Raw genomic sequence first — 27,707 nt, 5'->3', positions numbered from 1 at the left:
TTGCCATGTTTTGTACTATTTCTGCATGTTTAGTGTGACATTATCCTTATTTTCCTTAATGATTTGCTTTGATTCTGTATTGCTATTGAGTTGCATGATCTTTATAACATTTCTTACTATTAAACCTAAACTAAACCCCCTGTGCTGCCCAGCTCATCAACTCCATTATTGCCTTTAGTCTTTATTGTTTTTATTGTTTGTTAGGCTATATTTTAGGTGTAGCTTGTTTTTTGTCCTATAATCCACTGCATTTTTTTGGGCGCTTAGATGCCGCCTCATTGTCCTACGAACCTGTGTAGCCTAGTTGTTGTGATCTTTAGACCAGAGGACCAATACCTCTACAAAATGGTGGCGTAGTCCGTTATATACATTTAATTGTCTTGACACAAAGCACACTGCACTTAAATTAAGCCTGTGTCAGGGCGAGGGCCACACATACAGTACATAATGCTGCATACAGAAATGCTTGTGTAATCCTTTTGTGCAGGTCTCATCCTTGAATGTGGCACTTAGAGGCTATTTAGTTCATCAAAACGTTTCAAAATAATATTTTATCTGGAGTCATACTCCTTCTCGAACAAGAGCTCTTTCATGGTTCAAGGTCTCTTAGAACGGAGATGAACAATGTATAATTTAAGGCATAATGAAACACAGCACTGGTTTGTTTTATAAACGTGAAGTTTTTCATCCAAAAGAGGAAAGTTGACAGTGTGTCAATGAAATTCTAATTCTAGTAGCTCATTTCAATGTCACAATTTATTTTGTGACTAAATGTTACACATAAAATAGGTTGTGTGTTCTGATTAGCTTTAGCCCTAAATCAGCATTCCTTGTGGTTTTGGGTGTGATACATTTAGGTGTGTGTACCAGTGACATGCAGTAATGATGGCAGAGGATCCTTATTTTCCTTAATGATTTGCTTTGATTCTGTATTGCTATTGAGTTGCATGATCTTTATAACATTTCTTACTATTAAACCTAAACTATTTGTTCATCCTACCCGGTTTCATCAATGCGAAGCTTACAGTTATTGTAAATTATTTACAAAATAATTTGTCGGGCCAGATATTATCACTGGCGGCCAGTAGCGGGCCAGTTCTGTAAGAGAGACCTTTGACCAAGAGAGGCAAGACAGCATGAGAGAGAGCAGAAAAGACACAGAGAGAGAAGACACAGGCGTTTTTTACGTACGCACGCACGCACGCACGCACGCACGCACGCACGCACGCACGCACGCACGCACACACACACACACACACACACACACACACACACACACACACACACACACACACACACACACCAGCATGTCAGATCTGAGTGACCTGTGCTTTCAAGTCTTCAGTAAGGGTATATACTGTATATAACCTTATTTGACTGATTTAAGTTAATCTCTCTCTGAAGGCTGGGTACCTTTTTGCACTCTTCCCCTGGTTCAAAGAAAATTGAATGCAACAAGAGAACATTACTGCAAGGCATTCGGCTACAGTTAACTTATAACTTTGAGAAGGTTGCTTCAGTTAATGTTACTGTGCTTATGAACTAGCTGCTAGTGACCTGTGGTCTGATCTGGGGTTCTATGAGGACAACTAACAGAGACAGTCAATATGGGTCTCATCCTGTATCTTCACTACTGTGTTCCCTCTCTAAAAGGCCTGTCCCTCCCTGAACCATCTGACCAATGTTAGCCATGACAATAACCACGCGTCATTTCAGTAAAAACAAGACAACATCCCAGGGAAACTAGATAAATCGGGTCAGATTTGTTCCTGTCATTGTACTCTCTATAGAGTGACTCGATTTCAGAATGAAGGGTTGTGTGGCTTTTCTTGTTTTACTGTTCTGGTAACAGTGTCAGTGCATGGTAATAGACGGCTTGTTTTTTTTACTCCTGCTCTGTCATATTGAGACCCAAGGGGGCGGTGTTTAGCTTTCTGTCATGACATGGATTGAGGAGCAGAGTTCTGGGAAGAAATATCTGTCAGGTGAGATCACATGAGCAAGAGGAGTGTGGGTGACATTTAGAGACTATGAAATACTAGTTAACCAATTGAACCCTGGCATCACAAAGTCAATGTTCAAAACATGTTTAGAAAATATGGCTTTCTTAAGTGATTAAACATGATCTGCAGGAAGTGCAGATCATGTAATGAAACTGTAGTTGAGAGTAGCCTAAACCTATTTGTTACAAAAATACTGCACCAATATAGGTTTACTCTCCACCATAGTACATCCCTGACTACTATCATTATAATTACGTGTTTGTGCATGCGTGCATGCTTTTGTGTCCAGGCGTCCATGATCTACAGTAGCCTACATGTGACGTAAGCTGTGATTATAATGAAATGTATGTAGTAGAGGAAAATTAATAATTTGTTTCAATCATGTACAATTATTGATCAGGAATTCAGAGGACCGAGCAATGAGACTATGACATGGATTGGTCTGGTTTTTCTACTGTAATTCAATCAAAGTCACTGTACAGTATGTGGTTTACTGAGTGGCAGTGGTTGAAATACATCTTGTTAACTCTGCAGTTACTTCACCATGAAGACATGAACTGTGCATTAAGGCACAGAGCAGGAGGATGGATTTATGCATTATATTCACATGATACAACCTATATGGAGTCTGTGAGAAGTGATGTTTCTCTTAACCATATTGTGTGTGAAATGATGTGTTTCTGTGTGTCTCAGAAACTGGGATAGAGAGGTTCAACTAGCACTGGGAAACTGGGTGCCCCAGCGCTGGTTGAACCTTAGCATAGCCGATTTTGTAATGCATCATGGAGGTCCTGCATTTTGTTTATGCATGTTATTGGGGGTCCTATATTTTATTATTGACGTATGCTATTTTTTATTTTTTATTTGTGTATGTTATATTTTTGTATCATCTGGAATAAAGTCACTTTTGCTTTTGATACTTAAGTACATTTTAACACCAGGTACTATTGATACTTAAAGGTAGGGTAGCCTAAGTGATTTGTAATTATTCAAATAATTGCAAAATGGGTCTATATTCTGATAGAATTGCTATAGAGTGTTTGTTCAGTAAAAGGAGTCTCCCATATTTCTCCAGCTCTTTATTAAACAGAAAATGCATTTTCAGTGCTCTCTCCTGATTGGCTTAAATGTTGTCACCTACCTGAAATGTACTATATTCTCTTTACTTAAGAGCTGGAGAAACCCCTGTGACTGAACAAATACTCTGTAGCAAGTATTCTGATAGCAATTACTATCAGTAATATCACTTCTAAAAACCCACCTTTATGTTAAGGCCTTTTCGTAGCTGTTGCGCCTTCTGCTTTTGGGTTGCATACTATCAGCTTCTAACTTGCTCTTTCTCATCATTAACTGTTTTATTTGTTGTAATTGATTATATGTGTTGCTTTTTTGTATGTTGTTTTAACCTATGTGGTTATTATGCTGCCCTTTATATGTAAAGCACTTTGTAACCTTGTTTGGAAAAGCGCTATATAAATAAATTCATTATCATTATCATTATCATTATCAGAATATAATACTTACTATAATACTATATACTAACAAAAATATCCCAAAAATATCAGTTACCCTACCTTTAAGTACATTTAATGTGAGATACTTTTACTCAAGTGATTTTATCGGTGACTTACTTTTACTTCAACACTGGCTTTTACAAAGTCTTGTATTTATTACAATAAAGGACTGCTATGTATGATCAAAAGCAATGATGAATCAGGTGCTGATGACTGCAGGCGAGAACTCAGAGAAGAGCCAAGATAGCATGAAAGGTGTCATCTTTTGTTTACCTTTAAGGCACACTCGTGTATTTAGTGGATATTGTATCACTTATAAATGAAAAATAAACAGAATAAATATAAAACTAAATGTACCCCCCCCCCAGGGGTATGGTATATCCTTGGCCCTCTCCTTTTATCCCTCTACTCCAAATCTCTTCACTAAAAAGAGACGATCTACAAGCTCACAATGCTTTGCATCACATACCAATGTCACATGTACTGCTAAGAGTCCAGTCCACTGGTGTAACTTAACTTGGACGGGAGCGTACTCAAATTCCCTCAGCCCTATGCTCCCTCAGCCCTATGTTCCCTCAGCCTTATGTTTTCTCATCCCAAATTAGACCCTATGTTCCCTCAGCCCTATTCCTCAGATTGGTAAAATGGGGTAATATTTTTGCTCCTGTCTGTCATGAGATATTTTTTAGCAAGATACCTAAAAAAGTGATAGACATATTTTTAACATGGGCCATGGAACTGTTTAATATCCTACAAAAGGAGCGTGACAATAGACATGGCATGTCACAAAAGGTTACATTTTTGATAGCTCAAAAATGTATGGACAGGTTCATACATAAAGGTGCCCTAAGTTATATTGTTTTGCTAAAACAAAATGTTGTTTGTTAAAGGTTAAAACACTATTTTGTGAGTGTTTGTTCAGTAACAGGGGTCTCCCCGTCTCTCCAGCTCTTTAATAAACAGAAAATACATTTTCAGGTGGGCTACTAATTTCAACCTAGCAGGAGAGAGAACCCATTTATCAGCTTCAATGTGCTCTTATTCCAATTAGTATACTGCTCAAAGTTTATCCTGTACGTATCCTATATGAGTTCTCTTTCATGATTGGATGATATTGGTATCTCGACATGAAGATGTATTTTCTGTTTGCTAATGAGCTGGAGAGACGGGGAGACACTGAAAGCTCTGTCGCAGAGGGTACGCTTGGTGTGAGGGATGGTGAGGAGACCCAAGTCAGAAGACCTCAGGTTCCGCGCTGGGGTGTAATCCTGGAGGAGGTCTGACAGGTACCGTAGGGCTAGGGCATGGAGAGCTTTATAGGTGAGGAGGAGCAGTTTGTACTGTAAGTGATGTGGAACTTAACCTAAATATCACCACTTTGTAGAAAGGTTTGTCTATGCTAAGGAAGAAATAATTAAATTGTTGTCACAAAAAAGCTGAATAACTTCCAAACAAATTCACAAAACTCCACAAAACTTTGACAAAGAATTGTCATGGGACAGGAAATAACAGATCAACTTTCCACTCTGATTTAACCAAAAGGGGGCATCACAGTAGTTGTGTATAGTCACTTAACACCACACCACACAACTTTGACACAACTTTTGACAGAAAGACAGAAGGGATGTTCATGTACAATTCACCAGTGAACTAGAAAGGAGAACTAAAGTCGATTGACTTTGCTTTATTGGCTGTTAGAATAGGTCAATCATATCAACACTGTTTAATAAATGACTATAAATAAAGTCACTCCTAAACAGAAAGTTTGACGAGTTTCCACTGTCAAACATCTATGTCCAACGAGGACGCAAACTAACCGGCGCAGTGCTACCTACAGTATACTCATTGTCCCATGATCTATTGAATACAAATATATATATATATATATATTATTGTCCCCTCCATATATTTTGTCTCTTTTATAAATAAGAACCGAAAATGAATTGGGAAAAAAGCTCAGTCTATTCACAGTGTCTATTGAAATGACAACGAACACAACCATAAAGGAAACGATAAGGAAGCTATAAAGGTATCCTTTAGCCTATTGTACCTAGCTACAATCTTGCAATTATTTGGCAACATAGTAGGCTATACATGGTCATACATGTAACATACAGTACAGTTGGATTTTAAAACTATTTTGTTAATAAGTATCTACATTATAGCTATTATACTTGTATGTCAAATATGGTCTGAAGAATCAATAGAGAATTCTGGAAATTTGAATGTGGAAAGTATGGAATTTTGAAATGGAAAATGTGTAGAAACCCCGATTATAAGTGTCACTGACGGCCAGGATTTCTGACTAATAACATTACAGTAAACTACACACTGCCAGGTATGTCTGTTACATACACAACACAACCTCTTCCAGAGAGAGACACTAGAAACTCTGCTGGAGACAAGCATTTTTGTCAAAATTCTGTTTACATATGGACATACCATGGACATACAAATGAGCAGACAATAATATTACCAGAAACACATAAAGAGCTATAGCCGGAGGCCTTGTTTGGTGCCTAAGTAAAGGATGAACCTCAATTTGTCTCCCCTATACATAGTAATACAGTCAAGCCCCTAGCACGGACCCCTCTGAGTCTATGCATTTATGGAAGGATGATTGTTATTGCTTAAACATGTAACTTTATAATTTTGTGGGACATAATATACTATATACAGTAGTTAAATCTCAGCATAGCGGTTTGTAATGGAATCCTGCAGGGAGACTAACTATGAGTGTGACATTATATCTTTAATTGTTATAAGGAAGTCATGCTTAAAGCTGTAACTCTGTGAAAACAACAAAATGATCTTTATCTAAAACCAGGTTAAAAATCATTTAAGTCAGGAACAAAGTGTGTCCCTTATCAGATCAATAAGGACACTTCTGTTAGTTTCTAAATAAGGGACGATTCTTTATTTCAAGGGATGGTTGGCAACCCTATTAGATGCTGTTCTTCTCTGGCTGTCTGAACTCACTTGACTTCTTGACCTTCATAAAACTAATGACAAGCGCCATCTTGTGGCAAAAGCTGGAATAGCCTTTAATACTGCTCATGTCAAGTAAAAAACATAGATTGACTGTAGAAAAAACACGCACGCAAGCACGCACACGCGCGCGCGCGCGCGCGCACACACACACACACACACACACACACACACACACACACACACACACACACACACACACACACACACACACACACACACACACACACACACACACAGAGTTGGGTCTGGGACATCTGGGACCACCCCACTTCTATGGGACATCCCCGTACGTCGGTAGCAGAATGTAGAAGAGAGAGTAACGTCACGCTTTGATCTCAGCCGCAAAGCGGGCTGCTATGGGCTATAGTTCCAAACATTGGAACTATCTCATTGAGATAGACAGGGCACTTTCGCATTCCATTCTTATATGGGAGTCAACGCCAGTGTCGTAACTCTCTTATACGGCTCTGGTCGGTAGTGACTAGTGTTGCCAAATCTTGTGAGATAAATAACTAAGCAACCAGTTCTAGGAAAACAAGCCCAAAAGAAGCGACCATGCCACACAACTACACAAGCAACCTATAGTGGCTATTTGAAAATAGCCGATGCGACCCGTTGTGAGCTTGCAGATCTGCTGCAAGCTCACAGTATTCTACATTCTACATTCTAGTATAACAATTCATTCTAGTATAACAAAAATGTGGTATACAGGGCTCCCTTGCACAAAACATTTTCAGATGGGGGGTTAGGGACAAACACATATTAATTGGGGGTCCTTGACATGAAAAATATTTGAGAACCATTAGTTTAAAATAAATAATAACTACAAGCCCCAAATAAGCAACTACATAACCCGCAACAATTACCAATATTTGCAAGCAACTTTACAGAAAAATAAGCCCAAAGTCGCTTATAATAAGCAGACATGACAACACTGCACCTCAATGGGACGTCCCCGTACGTCGGTAGTGACGTAGCATGCGTACGTAATGACGTCATTCCTGACGTCGAGTATATATTGAGAGTTCCCGCCCTCCGTCCTTCCCTTTCCGCTGAGAAACCTCTAACTAGTAGGAAGTCAGTCAACGTGCCTAAGGTGCTCGGTCCTTCATCAGAAGCTAAGGCCCACAATCCGGCGACTAGCACCACTAAAATTAGGCATCCGACGCCCGAACCGTAACATCCAACATCTAAGATGGCATCCGTATCTGAGCTCGCCTGTATTTACTCTGCCCTCATCCTCCACGATGATGAAGTCACCGTCACAGTAAGTGTCCGCCGCTGCGACCCGCGTTTCCCGGTGTCTGTTCAAGCAGGGACACACAAACGCACCAGTAACGTTACTTACTACACCCCGTAAAGTGCCAGAGAGAACACCACATAACCCGAAAGTCCCTGTTCTGTGTTTTGTATTGTTTCTTGATTTCCTTTGGTCCGTTTGTTACTTACTAGCCGGCATTTGGCTAGAAAAAACGCCGTGGTTGTAGCTAGGCCACGTTTCTGTTGTCAGTCAGTGTTGCCATGTCCGCGTATTATAAGCGACCTTGGGCTTGTTTTTCTGTAAATATTGGTGGTTGCTGTGTTTGGTGTTAGTTTCTAAAGTGCAGTTGCTTATTTGGGATAGTTTTATTTAATCAAATATTTTCATGTCATGGATCCCCAAATTAATTAATGTATTTGTCCCTTACATCCCATCTAAAAACGTTTTCTGCCAGGGACTCTCATACCAAATTTGTGTTACCACTTTTCATAAATACTTCAAATGTTTCACTTTCTCGAAGATGTTTTTGAAAACGACAGCTCCACAAGCTCACAGACCTGGTTGCTTATTTCGCACACAATCTGGCAACACTGTTGTCACTGCCGCACGTGTGTGAATGAATCAAAGTCTAGCTGACCCTTTATCAAACGATTAACGCTATTGACCCTACCCTGACTATGATGTGCAGATCAACTTGATGTATGTGTAGTTGATGAGTGTAAGCTGTATTCAGACTCTTATATGTCAGAATACAAGCCTATAATGAACTTTATGTGTTGATCAACTGGTGCTCTAAGGTATTGGTTCTGAAAGTGGGGTACGGGGACCCCCAGTAGTACTTGAGGCGGTTCCAGGGGGTCCCCAGCTAAATGATGGATAGGAACCAAATGGACCCTTATGGTTCTGTAACTCTAAGAGTGTACAAATGGAACCAAATGGACCCGTTAAGTCTCAGAGTTAAATTAACATTGATTTTATAATATAAATTCGGGTCCCAGAGGTATAAATGCCATTAAATGGGGGTCCGTAGCCTAATGCATGTCAAACTAGGGGTCCTTGACGTTAAAATGGTTGAGAATCACTGCTAGAAAGCCGTATAAATCTTCTCTTATTGGGGTCCCTGGCTTATCTTTTCAAATGGGGGTCCGTGGGCTAATAAGTGTCAATTTGGGGGTCCTTGACATGAAAAAGTTTGAGAACCACTGCTCTAGAGACCTTGTTGTACTTGTTTATATGTTGATTGGCATGAGTGACAAGCCAGCCAGGCAGCACACGTGGTTAGACTGAACAACATCAATAGGATGGTAGGCGAACTTTCTAGCGTGGTATGACACTGAAAGCAGTACAATACAATAGTGTAACGTTAGATCTGTAAGGTGTACAGACAGTAAGTACATTGTAATGGGAAATATGTGATTAAATGCAGAGTTGGATCGTGGTAAAAGCTTAAGAGTATTAGTTTGCCTGCGTCTCCCTGTCAGTTAGCCACACAACCATGTATGGTTAACGTGAAGTTGAACTTGAAACCAACTGAGATGGTAGGAAAGCAGAGGGTTATGGTCATTCATGTAGACATAATTTAGTGGACTCAGTGTGTGACTACCTGCTATTGAAACAATTGTATTTAAACGTGCCCTTTTTACCAACTATTTTGAATATCTGAGTGTTTGTATCGCCCTGCCTTTTGTAATCATATGGGGGCCCACTTGTATCCCCACCCTTTCTTCTGCCCTTATTGTAAATTGGGGACTGTGATCAGTTATATTGCAGTAATACAATGATTATACGTTAACACATTTTCTATAGATCTTCACTGAGACAATTGATGTTTGTGCATACACTGTACATCTTCAGCATACTTTGCTTAATAATTTTCATACCCTCTGGTGTGTTTTCTGTGTAGGAGGACAAGCTGAATGCGCTGATCAAGGCTGCAGGTGTCAACGTTGAGCCTTTCTGGCCAAGTCTCTTTGCCAAGGTGAGGATTAAACAAACGGCCAAAACACAACTACACAGTAACATTTTGGGTGATCATTTTAACTCCAACTCAGAGTTGGAACACTGGGAGGGTTTACGGATTGAGCAATCCTGCTGACTTCTAGTGCCCTTGATGGGAAACTTTGCAAATGTTCAACCTAAATCTCATAGTTCTGATGAGGAGAGATAAATAGTGTAGCAAATTTTGTATAATATGCATTTCTCAGTTAGATGTTCACATCAAAAGCTTATTTTACATTAAAGAAATACACAAGACGTAGGGTATTTTTTTAATGTCCTCACATCAGAACAATAGGATTCATGTTGAAAATCTGCTGTTTGCCTTTTAAAGCCTTTCAGCAGTTAAAATGCTTATGCTACTACATGATTATGAATCTATTAATGGTATGTAAAACATTCTAATGTGTGAACCCTAAAGTAATCACTCTGTCCTGTCACATATTTTATCATCATTCTCCTTTCTGATGCCCTTTCTGAATATTGTGTATTTGCAGGCTCTGTCCAGCATTGACATTGGCAGTCTGATCTGCAACGTGGGAGCTGGTGGTGGAGCTGCCCCTGCCGGTGGAGCCCCTGCTGCTGCAGGAGCTGCCCCTGGCGGTGCTGCCCCTGAAGGTAATTATACACATTATCATTTAATAGGCTCTATGCACAGCAGCCATATTGGAAATATATTGGGGTCCCTTCCTTAACAGGGGTTACCAATGATACTAGTGAAGGCTCTGTACCATTTAGTGGAGCACAGTGGTGCACCTTTTGATTTGGCACAGTGGAGCACCTTTTGATTTCAAGGACCCCCATAATGTTACACATCCGCAAGGGTCCATTTGGAACGGTCCCTGGACCACACTTTGAGACCCACTGGTGTAGTAGTGTTTCCAGTCAGCCAACATGCATAATATCAGCACCCTGACTCTGTTTGACCAGAATGGAACAGAGCCTTCATTAGTATCATTGGTAACACCTGTGAAGGAAGAGGCCCAATTTCTTTCCAATATGGCGGCTGTGCATAGAGCCTATTTTATAGACATAAATATGTGCAAATTTAATAACGATAATTAATAATAAAAAGCTTTCTTTGTTATATTGCTATATAGCCAAGTTGCCTATTGACAGCTGTTGCTCATAGTTTATGTGGTTTCTCAGGTTAACTGTTACAGACAGGATTACATTCAGGATAGCAGTATACAGCCTGCAGCTGTCTGTACTGTAAATGTCCAGTTTTTCCCAGTGATGCTTCAAAGCACCTTTGGGGTTATTTTCCTATAACTGACATGCTCACGTTGTATTGTCTGTGTTAAAACCATGGGTAACCTGAGAAATTCATTAGCAGTGTTATGTATATAATTAATGTACCTGCATGTGAATGTCTTGGCCAATCATAATAGCCTTAGGTGGAATGTTGTTGATCTGTGAGGTGTTAATAACTTAAAATAAAGCTGAGGCTTTGATTAATATAAACTTCAGGATATGACAGTTGAAGTGGAAAGGTCACATTGATTTGCTTGTGTCTTTGAAGGGACCATAAAAAAACAGCTAAAGAATAACATTCTGCATCATAACTTGGGGCAATAAGTGTCTTGTAAATTAAAGTTGTTCCTAGCACTGAAAGTGGCTAGGATCCTTATTTATTCCAGCACGCCAAGACTAGACAGAAAACCATACCGTGTAATTCTCGCATAAGTTAGCCTCCATGAGAAAGTTACGTTCTGTATAGAAATGGTGTTTGAGAGTGTATTTGAATACTTGGCATACAGATAAAGTTGTTGTTGAAATGAGTGGTTCTTCAAATGGTGAGACTTGGCACATAATGACATCTGTCACTAACCCTGTCCCTTGTTCTTTTGCTACAGCTGCCAAAGAGGAAGAGAAGAAAGAAGAGTCTGAGGCCGAGGGGTCTGATGACGACATGGGCTTCGGTCTCTTCGACTAATTCATTTTTTTCTATCAAAAGTCAATAAAAATGATAAACAAAGAGTTTTTTTGTTAAGTAAAATATGTTCATGCACAATAACATCCAGTGGTAGTGAGCATACACTTAGCTGCCAATGCAATTTTATATTTGTAGCAGTCAAACTAGGTGAGATATATTTATTTTATACATATTTAAGCCAATTTCACTACAGCAGTTACATGATCAGATTATGTCATATTAACATCAGATTATGTGCTGTTATATTAACATCATGACTTGTGCTTAAAACAAATCCGAACTGTGCAACGACGTCGTCCACCCCTCCTATTTTCGCTCGCAGGGTCACTATGCCCTAATTTTGCACGAAATGTTGAATGAAATTGTACCATTTTAGATTCTATGCTTTATTTTTGCTACACTGCCTATCTTTGGGCATTGTACATAGGAGTAAGAGACACATTATTGCGCTGAATGATTGTTTTATAGGCCTGGAAATTGGGCTAAATATTCTGGAAAAGTTTTGGAAAAGTTTTGGAAATTCATTGCTAAAAATGTGTGGGGAAGACTTTCACATTAAAAACCAGAGCCATTAAAAATAATGCAGTTGGACAATAATGGATAAAGGGGTGGATTTGCAGATTTTAAACCAAATTGCCTGTAGTGGGCTACTTTGACCCACAGAATGAATTTAATTTTTAAACTTTTTGACACAAATCAAACATCTTAAATCGGTTTTGCATCTCTAATTGGATTAGTACTTTTAGGTAATAAGGTTTTCAGCACTTATAGAAGACATGTATAATGTCTAGAGCAAGGGTTCCCAATTTTTTTCAGGGTGTGTCCCCCGAAAATAATCACATTTGAACTGGGGACCCCCTCCCGGATAAGCACTTGGAATTGTAGGCATTACATTTAGTTTGACTGTATTCCACAGATAAATATTGTTAAAATAGCCGAACTACAAGCTCTCAACGCCTTGCGTTGACCTTTTTATAGAGCTATTTTCAAAGTGTTTGCTTCTGTAATATTTGACAATTTGGCCAATTTGTTAAAAAGGTCTAAAGAGTCATAAATTGTAACATTAGAAATGTGCAGATACCCTGTATACACTTATACTGTATGTTGGTTTGTTTACTGTTGAATGAGAAAACAAGTTGCACAAATCTAATCATCTGGGGACCCCCAAAATATGTTGACCCCCTGTGGGTCCCGACTCCCAGTTTGGGAACCACTGGTCTAGAGAATACACAATATATTTAATGTCTGCTTCTATGTGGTGTTGGCATCTCGACCCATGATTGACTTTTTAGTATTTCTCTCAGGTTTCAAAAGGATGATGTAACACTTTGGTCCAAACAGTGCCCCCAAAATGCCAAAACTAGACGCTAAAATAGCAAATACCTCCACTGCATCTGCATATTTGCCTGGAGAGCTGATATATGCTGGGATGAAGGCTATCCACACAGCGCAGAAGATCAACATGCTGAACGTGATTAACTTTGCTTCATTGAAGTTGTCTGGAAGATTCCTTGCCATGAATGCTAGGAGGAAGCTGAGGAGTGCCAGTAAACCAATATAACCTAATAACACTCCAAAACCAACTGTTGATCCCACCACACACTCATAGACTATCCTATCACTGTGGTATTGTGTGTTTTTATGAGGAGTTGGTGAGGAAGATACAAGCCAGGCTATGCAGACTGCTGCCTGGATGGAAGTAAGAGCCAGAACTGTTCCTCTCTGCTGCATTGCACCGAACCACTTCAGAATGTCTGCACCCCCAGGCTTTGAGGCCTTGAACACAGCCAACACCACCATTGTCTTGACCAGGATACACGAGACACACAGCACAAAGCTGATCCCAAATGCTGCATGCCTCAGCTGGCAAGTCCAGAGCCTGGGACGGCCAATGAACAGAAGTGAGCACAAGAAACATAGTTTGAGTGACAACAAGAGAAGGAAGCTGAGTTCTGAGTTGTTCGCGCGTACCATGGGTGTGCTTCGATGGCGGATGAAGATTCCCAGGACAATGGCACTGATAAGTGTGCCTTTCAATGAGATGGTTGTCAAGGAGATACCCAGGGCCTCATGGTAGGAGAGAAAATCTATGCTCTTAGGGACACACAGGTCATGCAGGGGACTGGACCAGAAGTCCTCTGGACAACTGGTGCACTCTGTAGAGTCTAACAAAAAGAGCAGGGTTAAAGGGCAAGACAGTGCAGTATGTCCTAAAGATAAACTAATGAACATTGCTACGTAGTGTAAACCTACCTGTCTCATTGCTGATCTCTCCCTCAGAGCAAGCAATGCAGTCAAAGCAGCAGACAGGTTCCCCTTTCCTTATGGCCACACGGGTTCCATGGGAACAGCTCTCACTACATACTGACCGAGGCGGCTACAGAGGAAAGTAACAATGATCAATTTCAGTATAAACTAAATTACATTTACATAATGAGCTCGATAGATAGAATAGTTATTTTAGAAAGCCAAAGTGACCTTTGTGGATTCAGAGTTCCAGATGATACTGGCTTCATCAAGGATGAGTTCTTCACCTGCAGAGGCTGATTTCTGTACCACACCTACATTTCGAACCTTTGTGCTGCCATCAGGGAGCCACACCCAGTTCATAACATCATAGATTGGTAAAACATCACCATTCTCATCAAACGATACATGATCACCAAATGCTGTGGTGAAGTTGATCCTGTCCAGGTAATACACAAGCTAGAAATGGCGATGAGTCACAATACATGGGGGCAAAATACAATATGTATTTTTAAGATTCATGACAAGGGATCTTTAGCCATAAAGTCCAGAAGCTCAGAAGCTTAAATTGGATTGAAGCCATTCATATATATTTGTTTTAACTTTCTGGCTATTGAAAGGTCACATAAATATATCTGGCAATTAGAAAAAAGAGAGACATTAAGAAACATAGTAAGTATCCCCCCCTAAGGCTTCTGTGTAATTGTTACACCAACCATTGATACACATTTACTGCCAGGAATTAGAATTGCTATACTCACTATTTGAAAATAGATAATACTATTTTCATCCTACTGTATATCAACCGTTCATGCTTTTTACCAATATCATAATTACATTCATAATTCTAAATTCAAAGCCAACTATAACTTTTAACAGACAAACTAGGAATTAATATTCCACCTGCCATGGCTGTATTGTCTGCAAACTGGCACAGCTGTGCCCAATGAAGGGCCCTCTCCCTGGAGCACACTGCATCATGTCATGGAGGGCATGGGCCAGAGCATACACAGCCTTGTACACATTATACTCTGGCCTGAGGTCAGATACATCAAAAAGTGTGCTTTCTGTTCTTCCCAGGTCCTCTTGTCCAGTACACACCCCTCCACCAGCATCCACCCACTCTAACGGAAGGGGTGCAAATTTACACTGAAATGTGTACTCCCAAAACTGCCTCACCTGAAGAAAGACGATTAAAACGACAAAGACAGTAAATATAATACAATGTGAATATTTAAAAACAGATCAGTTTTAAATGACAGCTTACATAATAAAATTAAACAAAATGCTCACTATGCTATTTTCATGGCTGTTGTAAGGGTCATCGTTAGGACGTATCTTTAATAAGAAGTCCTTGAGACCGGTTATCTCTCCACGACGGATGGCAATACCCAGTGTGCCTCCCAAGTACGGCATGTAGCGAGGAATCTGGATTATAGTAGCTGCCGTCCAGGACTCACTCGCCATCCATTGCAGACCTGTCACATTCTGCTTTATCACCTGTTGATTGTGTTGAATCTTAGTCTATGTCTAAGTATAATATACAGGTGTGTGTGTGTGTGTGTGTGTGTGTGTGTGTGTGTGTGTGTATATATATATATATGTATATACACACATATATATATATATATATATATATATATATATATATATATATATATATATATATATATATATACATACATGTCTTCATTGCAGATTCCTTATAATTATGAGTTCCTAAATTAACATGCATCATAACCCCAACCTCCTCCAAGAGATCAACCATATGGCTCTCAAATACAAATACAATGACCACGCGAGCAGTGGATTTCTTCATCACAGTCACTATCCTCCGAACTTCAGCTGGCTCATCGCCCCAGGGCAGAACCTCCAGATACGCCAGGCAGCCCAGACCAGACTGGGCCAGGTCGGACTGGAAGGACCGCGCAGCATGACGACCATAGTCATCGTCACTAATCAGCAGTCCTGCCCAGGTCCACCCGAACCGCCTCATGATCTGGAGCATAGCTCGCACCTGATTAAAGAATGGGAGGATAAGTGCTTATTCATTCAATTCATTCAAACCTTTATTTATTCTCGAAAGACATTGAGGTCACCCTCATTTGCAGTGTCGTCGAGATACATCACAGTACAATTTCATTTTTACATCAACAAAACAAAACAGAAACTTGACACGTACAGTATGTTATGGGAGAACAGATCTTTAATTTAAGCTGTAGGTCATTGAAAATAGACGATCTACGCACTCACAATTGTGAGCGTGTAGATTGCTATTTTGGAAAAGCAAAGTATAAAATAATGGATACAATTAAAGTGATTAAACTTTAAGGGGACCTTGGTCCTACAAGGACTATTCACATAGTGGTAAATCAAAATCAGTGGCTATTCTTGTTATATAGCTTCTTCTTTTTTGAAGTGAAAGTGGTTACGTCTGTGGGTTTTATAAATATTGAACCAATGAAAAGTATTAACAAGAGCTTGTGACTAAATAATAACTAAATTGAATCCACTGGAACACAGGTTATTTTTTCCATTTCCTGAAAAGTTACTGTTTTGGACACACAAGGCTTACACCCCAAAGCGACGATATACTCAACAGATCTTTTGTCTGTTTCCATTCACCTGGAAGGCATCACTTGGGATTGTTCTAAAGAAGGATGGGAACTGATACCGGTCGCTCAGACAGGCGCAGGTGGCATAGTAACTTACCTGCAAAAGGCACAAAACATCCATCCTGTAATATACTCCATTTTTGGACAAATTTACACCGCTGCAAGTAAATATGTTCTGTCTTTCAAGCTATAAAGACTCTAAACTTACCAGGGGCACTCTGTACAAACCTAATGTACTAGAGATGGCAATAGAATGTGTTGAGGTAGAATCACCCACAATGCCGAGCACTGGTGAGGCCCCAACACAGCGCACATCCTCTCTCACCTCACTGACCGATGACAATGCTGCACGGAATCCAGCTCCAAGTATGTTACAGTTATCATAGAGACTATATCCCAGAGTCACATTGGGTAGTAGGCTGGGGTTTCTGTTGATCTCAGCAATGGCAAAAGCCATGGTCTGGGCCTGCCTGAACCCTGGAATGTCAAAACTAGCACACAAAACGCACTGTAACCATATTTGTCTTTGTAGAAATATCTTCTGTTACCGTCTATCAAAACAAGTTCCCTATTCTCTTGCCTCCTGTTATATTTGTGAGACTCACCCATAGCAAGTGGGCTCCTGCGGCTTGGAGGTGAATGACGGCTCAGGAGTGTCGAGGAGATTAGAAGCGGAGTGGATCATAAACAAGCCACCCAGAACCAAGTCCCCAGCCTTGTAAAATCTGTTGAGATTAAACTGTGCCTGTAACTCACAAGAAGAGGAAGGTGAGGAAGACAAAACAGACAAAGAACAAGAGAACAATATCAAGGTCAAGTACAGGTTTGAAAGCAGGTGGATGTCTAGAGAAGCCCCCATAACTGTCCTCCTCTGACAGTCCCCTTTTCCAAATAGTTTGTCCATTTGCTACATTTTATATACAGAGGTGTGCCATCCCCTGTGCCAATGTATTCCAACACCCATCTGGGCAGAGGCAGAAGAGCAGGGGCAGGGCTTAACATACCTTACATACATTATTTTAGCATACATTCATTTCAAAATAATTGTGTGTGTATCCTGTAATGTGTCAATGACACTATCTTACCAGGGTGCTATGTGGTGCAGAAAAGAAGAAAAAAAAATCTCATGTGGGCTTGATGTTTGTTTGTTTGATGTTTTTAGTGTTTTCCAATGATTCTTTTAGGGCTGCTCAGTGGTACAATATTCAGATCTGTTTGTGCATGCAATGCAAATACAGAGGCCTTTCACCTGTGCAAAATGTTAACTATGAGAGACATGGTATTCCCTCTTTTGTACAGTAGGTGGTAGTAGTGCACTGAACTACCTGGTCCATAGTAGACTACCTGGCAGGCCCCAGACATGGGAACTGAGATCACACACGCACATTATTATGTTTTAAATGCTGTCATAAAGGGAGAAATGTATCCACGAGAAAATTACACGAAGAAGTAGACCTCCAGCTGTCTCCAACTGACCCCCCCACCCTGAATTGATTGTCTCAATCAATCAATGAACTACTCACCTTGTCATGACAAACGCTACATCACAGCGTTTGGTCATGGTCATTATCACGCACCCAGACAGGCAGGCGCTGTTTTAATTTTGAAACCAGAACAACACTTAGGCCTACCTACTTGTTATGTTATATCTGTTGTAACTGTATGTTATAATATAAAGTATCAGTAGGATGCTTTCGTCATTACTGCGAGCACGCAAGCCATTAAAACGAACCAAGTTATCTCCCTGATGCAGGAAAACTGCATCAGGGAGCCTATGTTTTTCTGAAAAACACTACTAGGCCTACTTGCTTCAGAAATGAATTGCAAAACTACGAAAAAGGCTTTCATACTTCAGGTATTGGTCCTAGTAATTAGTCACCCCCTTTTGTTTACAATCACTTTTCTAAAACGTGATGTTTAAAATTGTATTGCCATGTTGAAATCACACCGCAGTGTTTTTTCCCCTGTTAAAATAAAAGTTTCAATCTTTACCAAGTTACATGTTGGACAGTTGTAATTCCAGGTAAGACACAGGCCTGTTGTTTCCATGTAAAAAAAAAAGGAAAAAAAAGTGAAATAGCAGATCTACAAGCTCAAAATGCCACATCGCGCACATTTTGAGCTTGTAGATCTACTATTTCCACTACTAATCTTTATTTGAAAGTATAAAGTAATGAATATGTCTGTTATTTGTCGTATGCCCCTTTGCAACTTTTGTTTACGAAGCCTAAAAGTCAAACAGAAATTTTATTTTTATTCATAATGTTCCATAATGTTCAATGACAGAAACACAGTTAGATCGTTAATCGCAATTATTTGAGTGACAATTCATCGTCAAGCTAAATTTCATAATCGTTACAGCCACAGTAAGACATGGTTTTATGTAGCACTGGTGCTACGCAGTTAATTTCTGTCAATTCATGCAATAGTCAGGAAGATGGGGATGGGGGCCTATGCCAAACTTAAGTCACCTGAGAAAATAGAGGCGTTGTTGTGCCTTCCTCATCGCTCACAGACCCTCTTCTAGTCTCTGTCCCTTAGGAGCCATGCTGTTAGACCAACTCATTCTCACAAATACTATTTGAAGCTTGGGCGAGCAAGCTTCAAAGTTCAAATCTCACTTTGGGGCTGTTTTCCCCCACCCCTCCAAAAAGGTTGTTTTTGGTTACTGAAGTTAGGTTTGGCATAGTTTTATGTGAGGTTAAGGTTAGGGTTTGGGTTTGTGTTAGGCATAGTTTCATCAACATGTGACGCCGCAGTGGCAACCAGTTTTCAAGTGTTGAGGTTTGGATGTGGTTGGTCAATGTACAGAATCTGTATCTTATGGTAAGGTCTCACAGATTCACTTCTATCCCAGCATTAGGTGCTAGTCAGTTTGGGTTTAGATTGGGCTTTTAATGTGCTTAAAAATAAAATAATAGAACATAATGACAGTTATGCAAAATGTAACCCCACATATCCATGTCGGCCCCTCGCTCCCTCTTTGCTTTTTCTCCTAGTCTCATTTATTTTAACCGCCCTGCCTTTTGCCCTGCATTTGGGTCATATTCTCTTGATTCACACGTACCACTCACCTACAATACATGAATACACTCTGATGGAGTAGTAGGGCTCAGTGTAGTCATTCAACATGACCTTTTCTATTGAGAGCCCAGTCAGTGAATGCCGAAAACATACAGGGTTTTTTAGAACCACCAGGCCAGTCTTGGCATGAGGTTTAGGGCATGTACTGTGTCCTTGGCCATAACATGTCTTTGAAGTAAATTCACTGGAAAATTGAGGCTGCTGTAACAAGATAAAGAATAATTAGCTGCACTGTTAAATGTCCATCTGTTTGAGATGAATGAATGTGTCTATACTCCAAGTTCAATGTTAGCATAAGGTCATACAATCTACATGAACAAAGCCACAATAAAAAATATACAAGATTCATTCATTTTGTTCCCACAAATGTACTGTTTAGAGTAGGCCTGTATGTTCACCGAAGGCAATGTCTCATGATACACATGTTTTGTAAGAAGGGTACACCAGATGGGGACTTCAACAGTCAATACCTACCCATTTATTTGGGTCATAGGCCAGGGTGATTTCTTTATGTGATATCTGTGTTTGTAAAAAGGAAAGCCAATGTAGCCATAACAGTCACATAATCAAAACAAAATCCATTTCCCTTGTAGGTAGGAACAAATTGATGCTAATATTTTTTAATCAAACAATATTAACCGAAATGCACATTTCTTCAATGGACTTAAATATTGTTCTTTTTAAATGCTATATGTACCAAAATGTATCTACATGTCTTATAAGTGAAGAGGAATTAAGCATCTGTATAAGGGTATTACACACACTTTTGATAATCTCGCTAAATAGGCAATTAAATCAGAGCAGCGGATTTAGCAAGGCATTGACCCATGTGGTATTTAATTAGTGTTATTGTAATTTCTCAACCTTGTGGCTTCTAAATGTCCTCTTGATAGGCCTGGGTTAATTAAAAATAATGTTTGTGTGTTGTGGAGCTGCCTGTCAGGGACTGTCATTTGGGAGCGAGGATCACTACAGGAACACATCTGGCGAGTTGAATATGCCTTGTTTTCCCTAACACCTCAGGCACTTTAACTATAGCTAACTACATCCCCTTTGGCTTTAACATCCTAATTCTCTGTTCTCTGTTTCATTTCCCACTGGAACCTGCCTTTCACGCGTGTTGCATCATTTAGGCTACTTGAGAACTTTGGGCCTGTGCCAGAGACTGTTACTCAGATACTATCACCTCTACTGCCATCGACTCAGATAGTTTTTTTTTAACTGAGCTTCCTTTCAATCTGAATTTACAGTTGTAATAAAACAACAATTCACTCTGCACACCAAACTACAAAAGGTGGCACAGGAGTAAAGTACCTGCCCACCACCGGATTCTATGGTTTCGAGGTTGGCCAAGCTTTTATGCAAACACAATTTGGCCCATATTCGGGGTAGGGAAGCTGGCTCGGAGGGTGAGGGTGATCTTTTGCTGCACATACTCCTATAGGCCGGGGGACACCTGTCAGCAGGGAATGTTGAATGTGAGGAATTGGACGGAGGCACTACACCCCCCCGGTGCGTGCTCCTCACTGGCAAGTGAGCCAGTAGGGTACAACAGCAGTGGCAACACAGAAATGTATTGTGAGGAATTAATTGGCATACTGTAACAACTAAATGGGAGAAAAAGGGAGCACAATTATCTCTAAATGAAAGAAAATAAATTATCTTTTCGCTCCGTTGGACTGATTAGCGCCAGACTTCGTTCCCTCCTTGCAAAAAACAGTCAGTGATGAATTTGCTGTGTTCTACACTTCTCGCTTCCAGAGGTTTGTGACCTTCCAGAGGTTTGTGACCTCTCTAAGCCCAGGTATAGACATATACCTGAACTCTTGTACGCTTTCTCCCTCTTCTTATCACCAAGTCCACATTGTTCGAACTGGAAAGAAACTCACCCTGGCAGGCTGAAATGGAAGTCACAGGATCAGCTTGGACTTCCTTACAAAGCAACAAAAAGCAAGGTAGTGTACAGTACTGTACTGCAACCACAGCAAGTTACTTACATTTCCTAGTTAAAATGGATAACATTGAGGTTATTTTACTAGTACTACAGGGTCCCATCCAGCTGACACAGGGGAGAAAGAGGCTGGGAAGCAGCAGAAGATACACACAATGAGCACCAGTCACTCAGATGTTGGATCATAAGAAATCTAGTGATTTATTTGTGGAATGGGCTTCTCTCATAATATATGCAAAAAGACAGTTCCAAGACTTTTTCTAAATTATACAGACCAGTGGAAATGTTTTTTTTTTTTTTTTACCCTAATTTTTATCCCACGGTTTTGTAACCCATATTTTTTCACCCAGTGCCAATTGCCTATGTAATCCTGGGCGCTACTCTCCCTCTGCCAGCCTAGGGAGAGCCCAAGCTGAAGCTCATGCCTCCTTCAATGCATGAGGAGCAAGCAGGCCGCTTCTTATCACCCGACAGGGGGGAGGTTCCCTGGTTAGACGTAGCGCGTGGAAGGAACACGTTATTCCAACCAGTTCCTTTCCCCTCCATCAGGCTGGCTGACCAGGGGGAGGCAGTATAGTGACCAGGATTACTGCATGTTTTTGTGAGGGTATTAACTACCCTAGGAGACACGGGGAGAACATGCAAACTCCACACAGAAAGGCCCTTTCACCAACCCCACCTTGGGTATGGGCACTGATGACGCGGAGGAGAGAACACGCCCCCAGCGCCCACAGCGTCCCCGGCGGGAATTGAACCCAGGACCTTCTAGCTGTGAGGCGACAGCGCTACCGACTGCGCCACCGTGCCCCCGAAATGTTTGATGCCTCGGAAATGCAGTATGTGGAGGCATAGATTATACATTGTATTATCAGTCTTTGATAGTGTCTTCTTTCAAAGACCCAAAGTGCTGTTTGTTATGTAAGAATAATATGGGCTCACCAATACACATCAGGTTTTGCTTTTCATTTAACACATCTCTCCCACAGGATCTCACAGCAACATCCAGGATCTTATAGCGGAAATTAACCAACAAAGAATTTATGTAAACAGATATTCTGTTGGGCCAGTGCAAGATAAGACCAATCCTTTTTACTATTTAGCCATTTGCAAATGTGGAAATGTTGGATTATTATTATTACTATTTTTGACTACATAATCACTAAACAGATCAAACTTAAAGTAAATCATTACATTATTTGGTTCTGAATGCTGCTGTACAACACATGCTTGCCTGTATCATGCAATAGTTCATCACGGTATTGATCAGGTTGTTGCGTAAGCTCTTGCTGATTAGGTTGTAGAGAATGTGGATGTCGAGGCAGTGATAGAGGGTCAGGCACTGCATTACATTGTATGAGAAGTATAGTAGAGCACCTGCAGTGCAGTACAGTTAAAAACATCATAGGAGTTCTCAATCTCGATGTCGGGTAACAACAAATTGACCAGGTGGTACGGCAGCCAGCACACCACAAACATCAACGAGTACCATGTACTCACCAACGTGCACCAGCCCCACTTCTCGCCTGCCCTGCACATCCGGAGCCGTGCGAACCGTGTGCGGATGTTGAAGGAGATGATGCCCGCCGCAGGGCCCATGAACAGAATAAATCAATCACAACAAAGCACTCAATGCTATCGTGCTTCGGCATCACGTAAAAGCCCAGTTTGTTCCATTCCAAGAGGTCCACAAGAACGTTCTCAAACATTGGAAGCACCCGAAAGCCTGGTAAGGGACAAGTAACGCTCAAGGGTCATGAAGGCCAGGAAGAAGGAGCTGCTGTAGAAGTTGACCCCCCACAGCCACACTTAGTCCATGGTCATCTCCATCATAAAGAACGGCAAGATCACGATCACCATGAGGTCGGCACCAGTTGACAGAGGCGACCACAGCGTTCTCCAACAGGCCCACCGTGAAGAAGAATAGGTAGAGGGGGAAGAGCGCAATGCCCCGGCCGTCCGTGTTGATTTGGAGGGTGCACTCGTTGAACCACAGCGGCGTGTCGTTGTGGAAGGAGTGGTTACTGTGTTCTTCAAGCGACATGGTCTGGAGTTCAAAGCAGAGAGGATTGTTTTCAGACTCTAGCTCAAAGTGTTTGATTATGTTTTCAAACATTACATAAGAAAATACCAGCACAAAAGTAGAGTCTATGAACATATGATGTTTCTAGGATATTCTAAGTGGCTTATAATATTGTGCAGTTATAAAAGGTGGTTATTTTGAAGAATGTGTGAATCTTTGCCTTGTTTAGAACTGAGTGCATGCTTCAAATTTATCGTTCTAATCTGAATTGCTCGCTTACTGGGTGCAGTACAATTCCTTGTGATCTCTACCACCAATCCAGATACATATCCATCAAGTTTCTGGATGAAAGTATTTGCAAAGCGCATAGTGATGCTAAAAGGATAGGAATGTAAGTACCAAGTACCAAGACTGAAATGTCCTCACTTTCCACAAAATTATCAAAATACTTAGTGTCGAGCCAAAACTCAGAAAAAGCTCTGAAACCATATCTGGGAAAAAGGTACATCCAAAATGGCTGCCAATGGCCTTTGGGACATCCAAGATGGCTGCCCCTGCACAGGCCTTTGGGTGTCGGCTCGTTAGAGATTGGGTGTCGGCTCATGGCAAGCAGCAGAAAAGAAGCTGGAGGTGCTCAGTTGAGCAAACAACATTGGAGGGAGAAGAGCTCAAATCAACTCCAAACCACTTCAAGTTCCACCCACTGTGTTTGGGTAATGTTTAATCTCCTTTTGCTGTTTTTAAATGCTGCTTGAATGTTTGGTGCAACTGCTAAAGTTTGTTTGGCTTTAGAGCCTTATTGTAGTACAGCAGCACAGCATTGTTTTCAAATGTTTGATGAATTTATTTACTCTTATTTGCTGAAAAGTAAAGTTTAAAGGGATGATTGGCAAATGTTTGAAATAAGTTAAAGTTAAAATAATTGTTTAAAACTACAAATGAAGCTAATGTTAAAAGCTGAAGTTTAATGTCAGAAGCTAATGTTAAAAGGTTACTTTATTTCAAAGTTTATAAGGAGGAGTAGGAAAATGCTGATTCACAAGCTCAGATCAGCTGTGTTATTTAACAAGCTTCAATTATCTCTTTAAAACGTAAATGGTCTCTCTAAAGAGTTTAAAATGTTTGTTTAAAAGTTAACTTTAATTCATGTTTAAAAGGATAATTTAATGTTTAAAAAGTTAATTCAAAGACTTAATTTAATGTTAAAAAACTTAAAATACCTAAACATTTAAAAGTCTAAAAATGGACTTTATGTTAAAGAAATAATTTACTGAGTTTAAGAACAACTGAATGTTTAATTAATTTAAATAAGTAAAAGTAACGATGTTTGAGTAAATGTTTTGTCAATTACTATATAATAACACATTTATTCCAACGCTATGTTTGAAATTAGAGACATTACTTAGAAATGATTTAAAAGTAAATGTTTGGTAGTTTACTACTTAGTAACAAACTTATTACGACACTTTGAAATTGTAAACATGGCTTAAAAGTTTGGAAGATGTTTTATTTTTCTGTTTTGAAATGGCAATGTTGGTAATTCTTCTTCTGTTTTATCTCGAAGGTTTACGACCTGATGAATTGAAGCTCAAACAAGAAAATAAGCGAACAAAACTAAGTTGGAATAAAAAGTTTGAGTTTTCAGAAACTGAGTTGTCCAATCATTTGAAACCTGAACTGAACCTGTGGGTGAACTTGACACTTAGAAAAGTTAAACCACATCAACTGAATTTGAGGCAGAAAATTGGTCATATTACCTTGATATGTTGATGTGTCTGCTGGATTAATGATGAAGAGGGAGGGTTTGATGTTGAAGCCTCGGATCTAGTGCACTGTTTCCCAACAGTGGATCGGGGACCCAAGTTTTGGTCGTGGACACATTTTTATGGGTCGCGAGTAAATCGCTTTTTTTCATTTCCTACAATTTAAAAAAATAAATTTTTAAGGATTACAAAAAAGGAAAACCACGAATTTTCAGTCAATCAAGCATTTTTCAAAATAAAAATCAAATAAATTCCATATCAACTAGAAAAAGTGCTCCTCGGAGCCCAGGTCTCCGCCAGGTCAGGTAGGTTATTGTGGCTTCCTGGTGGCGCTATAATAGGCCAATGTGAAAAGGGTACCATTTCTTCTAAGGCCTTTCACGGCAATCGGACACTGCATTCATGATTTGAGGCATTTTGTTCCAAAAATGTGTTTTGCTAAATTTCGGCCTAGTGGTAATGTGCGTGCAAAACGAACCAATCCTGTAAACTTTGGAAGACAATCTTAGGCAATCAGGATGGAATATGGGAAATCGGACAGATTATTGTTGATCACATGACTATAGAGATACTGTGTATCGATTTGTGTGATGTTTGGACAAAATCTATAGGAGTAATATCAAGAAATTTGTTTTGCACAAATCGGCCTCCTGGTGGTGCTATAACAGGCCAATCTGAAAAAATTGGGGCAGTGGTTCGGCTTTGGCATCCAGGGAGTGTGTGTGCACAGTTTCGCAGCAACCGGGCCAACGGTGTCGGAGATTAGCTGCTCACAGACAGACGGACACACACGGACGGGGTGCAAAACATAGTCTCGGCCATGCCTTTCGGCCTGGCAGAGACAATAAATAAGACTTAGTGAAAATAGCTGATCTACAAGCTCACAACGTGTTGCATCGTGACATGTTGTGAGCTTGTAGATAAGCTATTTTCACTTTTGGGTTTGGGTGCCGGGAAAGACATCAAATTTCTCTATGGGTCTCGAGCTAAAAAGTGGTCTTCAACATGGGGCCGGGACCCCTACAGTTTCCTCAGAGTTACTACAGGGGCGCTGCCAAATATTTGTGTGATAGGAACCTTTTTTTTTTCTTTTTTTACATAAACCTCTTGAACCCTAGCATCTCCATTCTGATGGGTAACAGTTTTATTTGGTGGACATGTTTTGGCACAAGCTCTTCTTAGGATAGAGAGAGTGGTCAACCAGGTGTTCAATGGAGATAAAAGTTGAGTTAAAAACGTAGATTCAACAGGAACCAAAACTTGAAAAATAGGAAAAGTATGATGAAGACCAGTTCTGGTTATAACAAACATTTTGCAGACATGATTTAAGAACCTTGATTTTACGCCCTCTCCTTATTTTTTGAGTTCTTGGATCTTTTCCTCTTTTTCTTCTCAGGATAGCTTTAACCACATGAACCCTAGCGACCCTATTCTGGGCATGTCATAATAGGCAAACATTCTGCAAAAATAGGTGAACATTTGGTGAAAATAACAGATCGACAAACAAGCTCACAATGCTCTATATTGGCTATTATTTTGGGTGAAGAGATTTGGTGTATAGAACCCTGGTCAACAAAGTACTGCATATGCTGTAGGGTTTAAGTGGTTAAGTAATGCAGATACCTATCAACCTGTCACCACCTGTATGGCGTAGAGAACAACCTGTCAACAGTACCTGTATGGCGTAGAGAACAGACAAGACAATCAATGTGAGTTGAGGTAATTCTCTCAAGAACATATTCTAACTGCCCCTAAAAACATCTAGCCTAGCAAAAAGACCCACTTTGCTTTTTATTCCATGCTTACAACAACCATAACATACAGCAGGACTCAACAATGGTCCACAGTGGACAAGAGGAGGCATAAAATAATATATATTTAAAAGCTAAATCAGTGGCCAGAGGGTGAACTGAGTGTGTGTGTGTGTGTGTGTGTGTGTACACACACACACACTATCAAGCCTAAAATACACAGGAGTATATTGCCACCTGCTGGCTTTTTTATTTATTGTTCTTTAAAAATATATAAGGTCCACATTGGATTTCCCTTGATTCCATGTTATAACATCATTACTTTAAAGGGATATTTCACTTTCAAAAAAACTTTCAGTCATTTTATAGTTTACTCAGGCTTTTGTGAGCACCCCAGACCGTTTTTATGTTGTGTGATTCATTATTTAGATATTTAACATTCATTTTATCAGACACGCCCCCTTCCTATACAAACCCATTATAACTTCAAACTCCATTTTTAACATGTTAGATTCATCAAACACACCCGTCCTTTTTTCTGGTGACTCTCCCTGCCCTCCTAATACGCGAGGGGGC

General features: G+C 40.2%; 2 protein-coding genes across 2 annotated transcripts; one reads left to right on the top strand and one right to left on the bottom strand.

The window, feature by feature from the left end:
* Positions 1-7,559: 7,559 nt before the first annotated feature.
* rplp1 (ribosomal protein lateral stalk subunit P1) lies at positions 7,560-11,744 on the top strand. Its single transcript, XM_084080775.1, has 4 exons — positions 7,560-7,775; positions 9,673-9,747; positions 10,262-10,382; positions 11,621-11,744. Exons 1-4 carry the CDS (start codon positions 7,704-7,706, stop codon positions 11,698-11,700), a joined length of 348 nt encoding a protein of 115 aa, XP_083936901.1. The 5' UTR covers positions 7,560-7,703; the 3' UTR covers positions 11,701-11,744.
* A 1,207-nt stretch (positions 11,745-12,951) lies between these two features.
* Positions 12,952-18,129, bottom strand: LOC311061663 (extracellular calcium-sensing receptor-like; the record flags this gene model as incomplete). Its single annotated transcript, XM_084080353.1, has 11 exons — positions 12,952-13,865; positions 13,954-14,077; positions 14,179-14,406; positions 14,851-15,126; positions 15,241-15,447; positions 15,695-15,964; positions 16,573-16,659; positions 16,771-17,053; positions 17,168-17,307; positions 17,648-17,654; positions 18,086-18,129. The coding sequence occupies 11 exons, from the start codon at positions 18,127-18,129 to the stop codon at positions 12,952-12,954; spliced, it is 2,580 nt and encodes an 859-aa protein (XP_083936479.1).
* Positions 18,130-27,707: the final 9,578 nt, after the last annotated feature.

Source organism: Gymnoscopelus microlampas, assembly GCF_963454915.1.
Source record: "Gymnoscopelus microlampas genome assembly, chromosome: 15".
NCBI lineage: Eukaryota > Metazoa > Chordata > Actinopteri > Myctophiformes > Myctophidae > Gymnoscopelus > Gymnoscopelus microlampas.
Note: the sequence above shows the minus strand (reverse complement) of the source record. Positions and strands in the feature narration are given on the sequence as shown.

Bases quoted from the DNA above. Each gene is read 5' to 3' on its own strand.
- rplp1 (XM_084080775.1), top strand. From the start codon at position 7,704: ATGGCATCCGTATCTGAGCTCGCCTGTATTTACTCTGCCCTCATCCTC. The intron at 9,748-10,261 runs GTGAGGATTAAA...GTGTATTTGCAG, and splicing joins GGCCAAGTCTCTTTGCCAAG to GCTCTGTCCAGCATTGACAT. The intron at 10,383-11,620 runs GTAATTATACAC...CTTTTGCTACAG, and splicing joins TGGCGGTGCTGCCCCTGAAG to CTGCCAAAGAGGAAGAGAAG.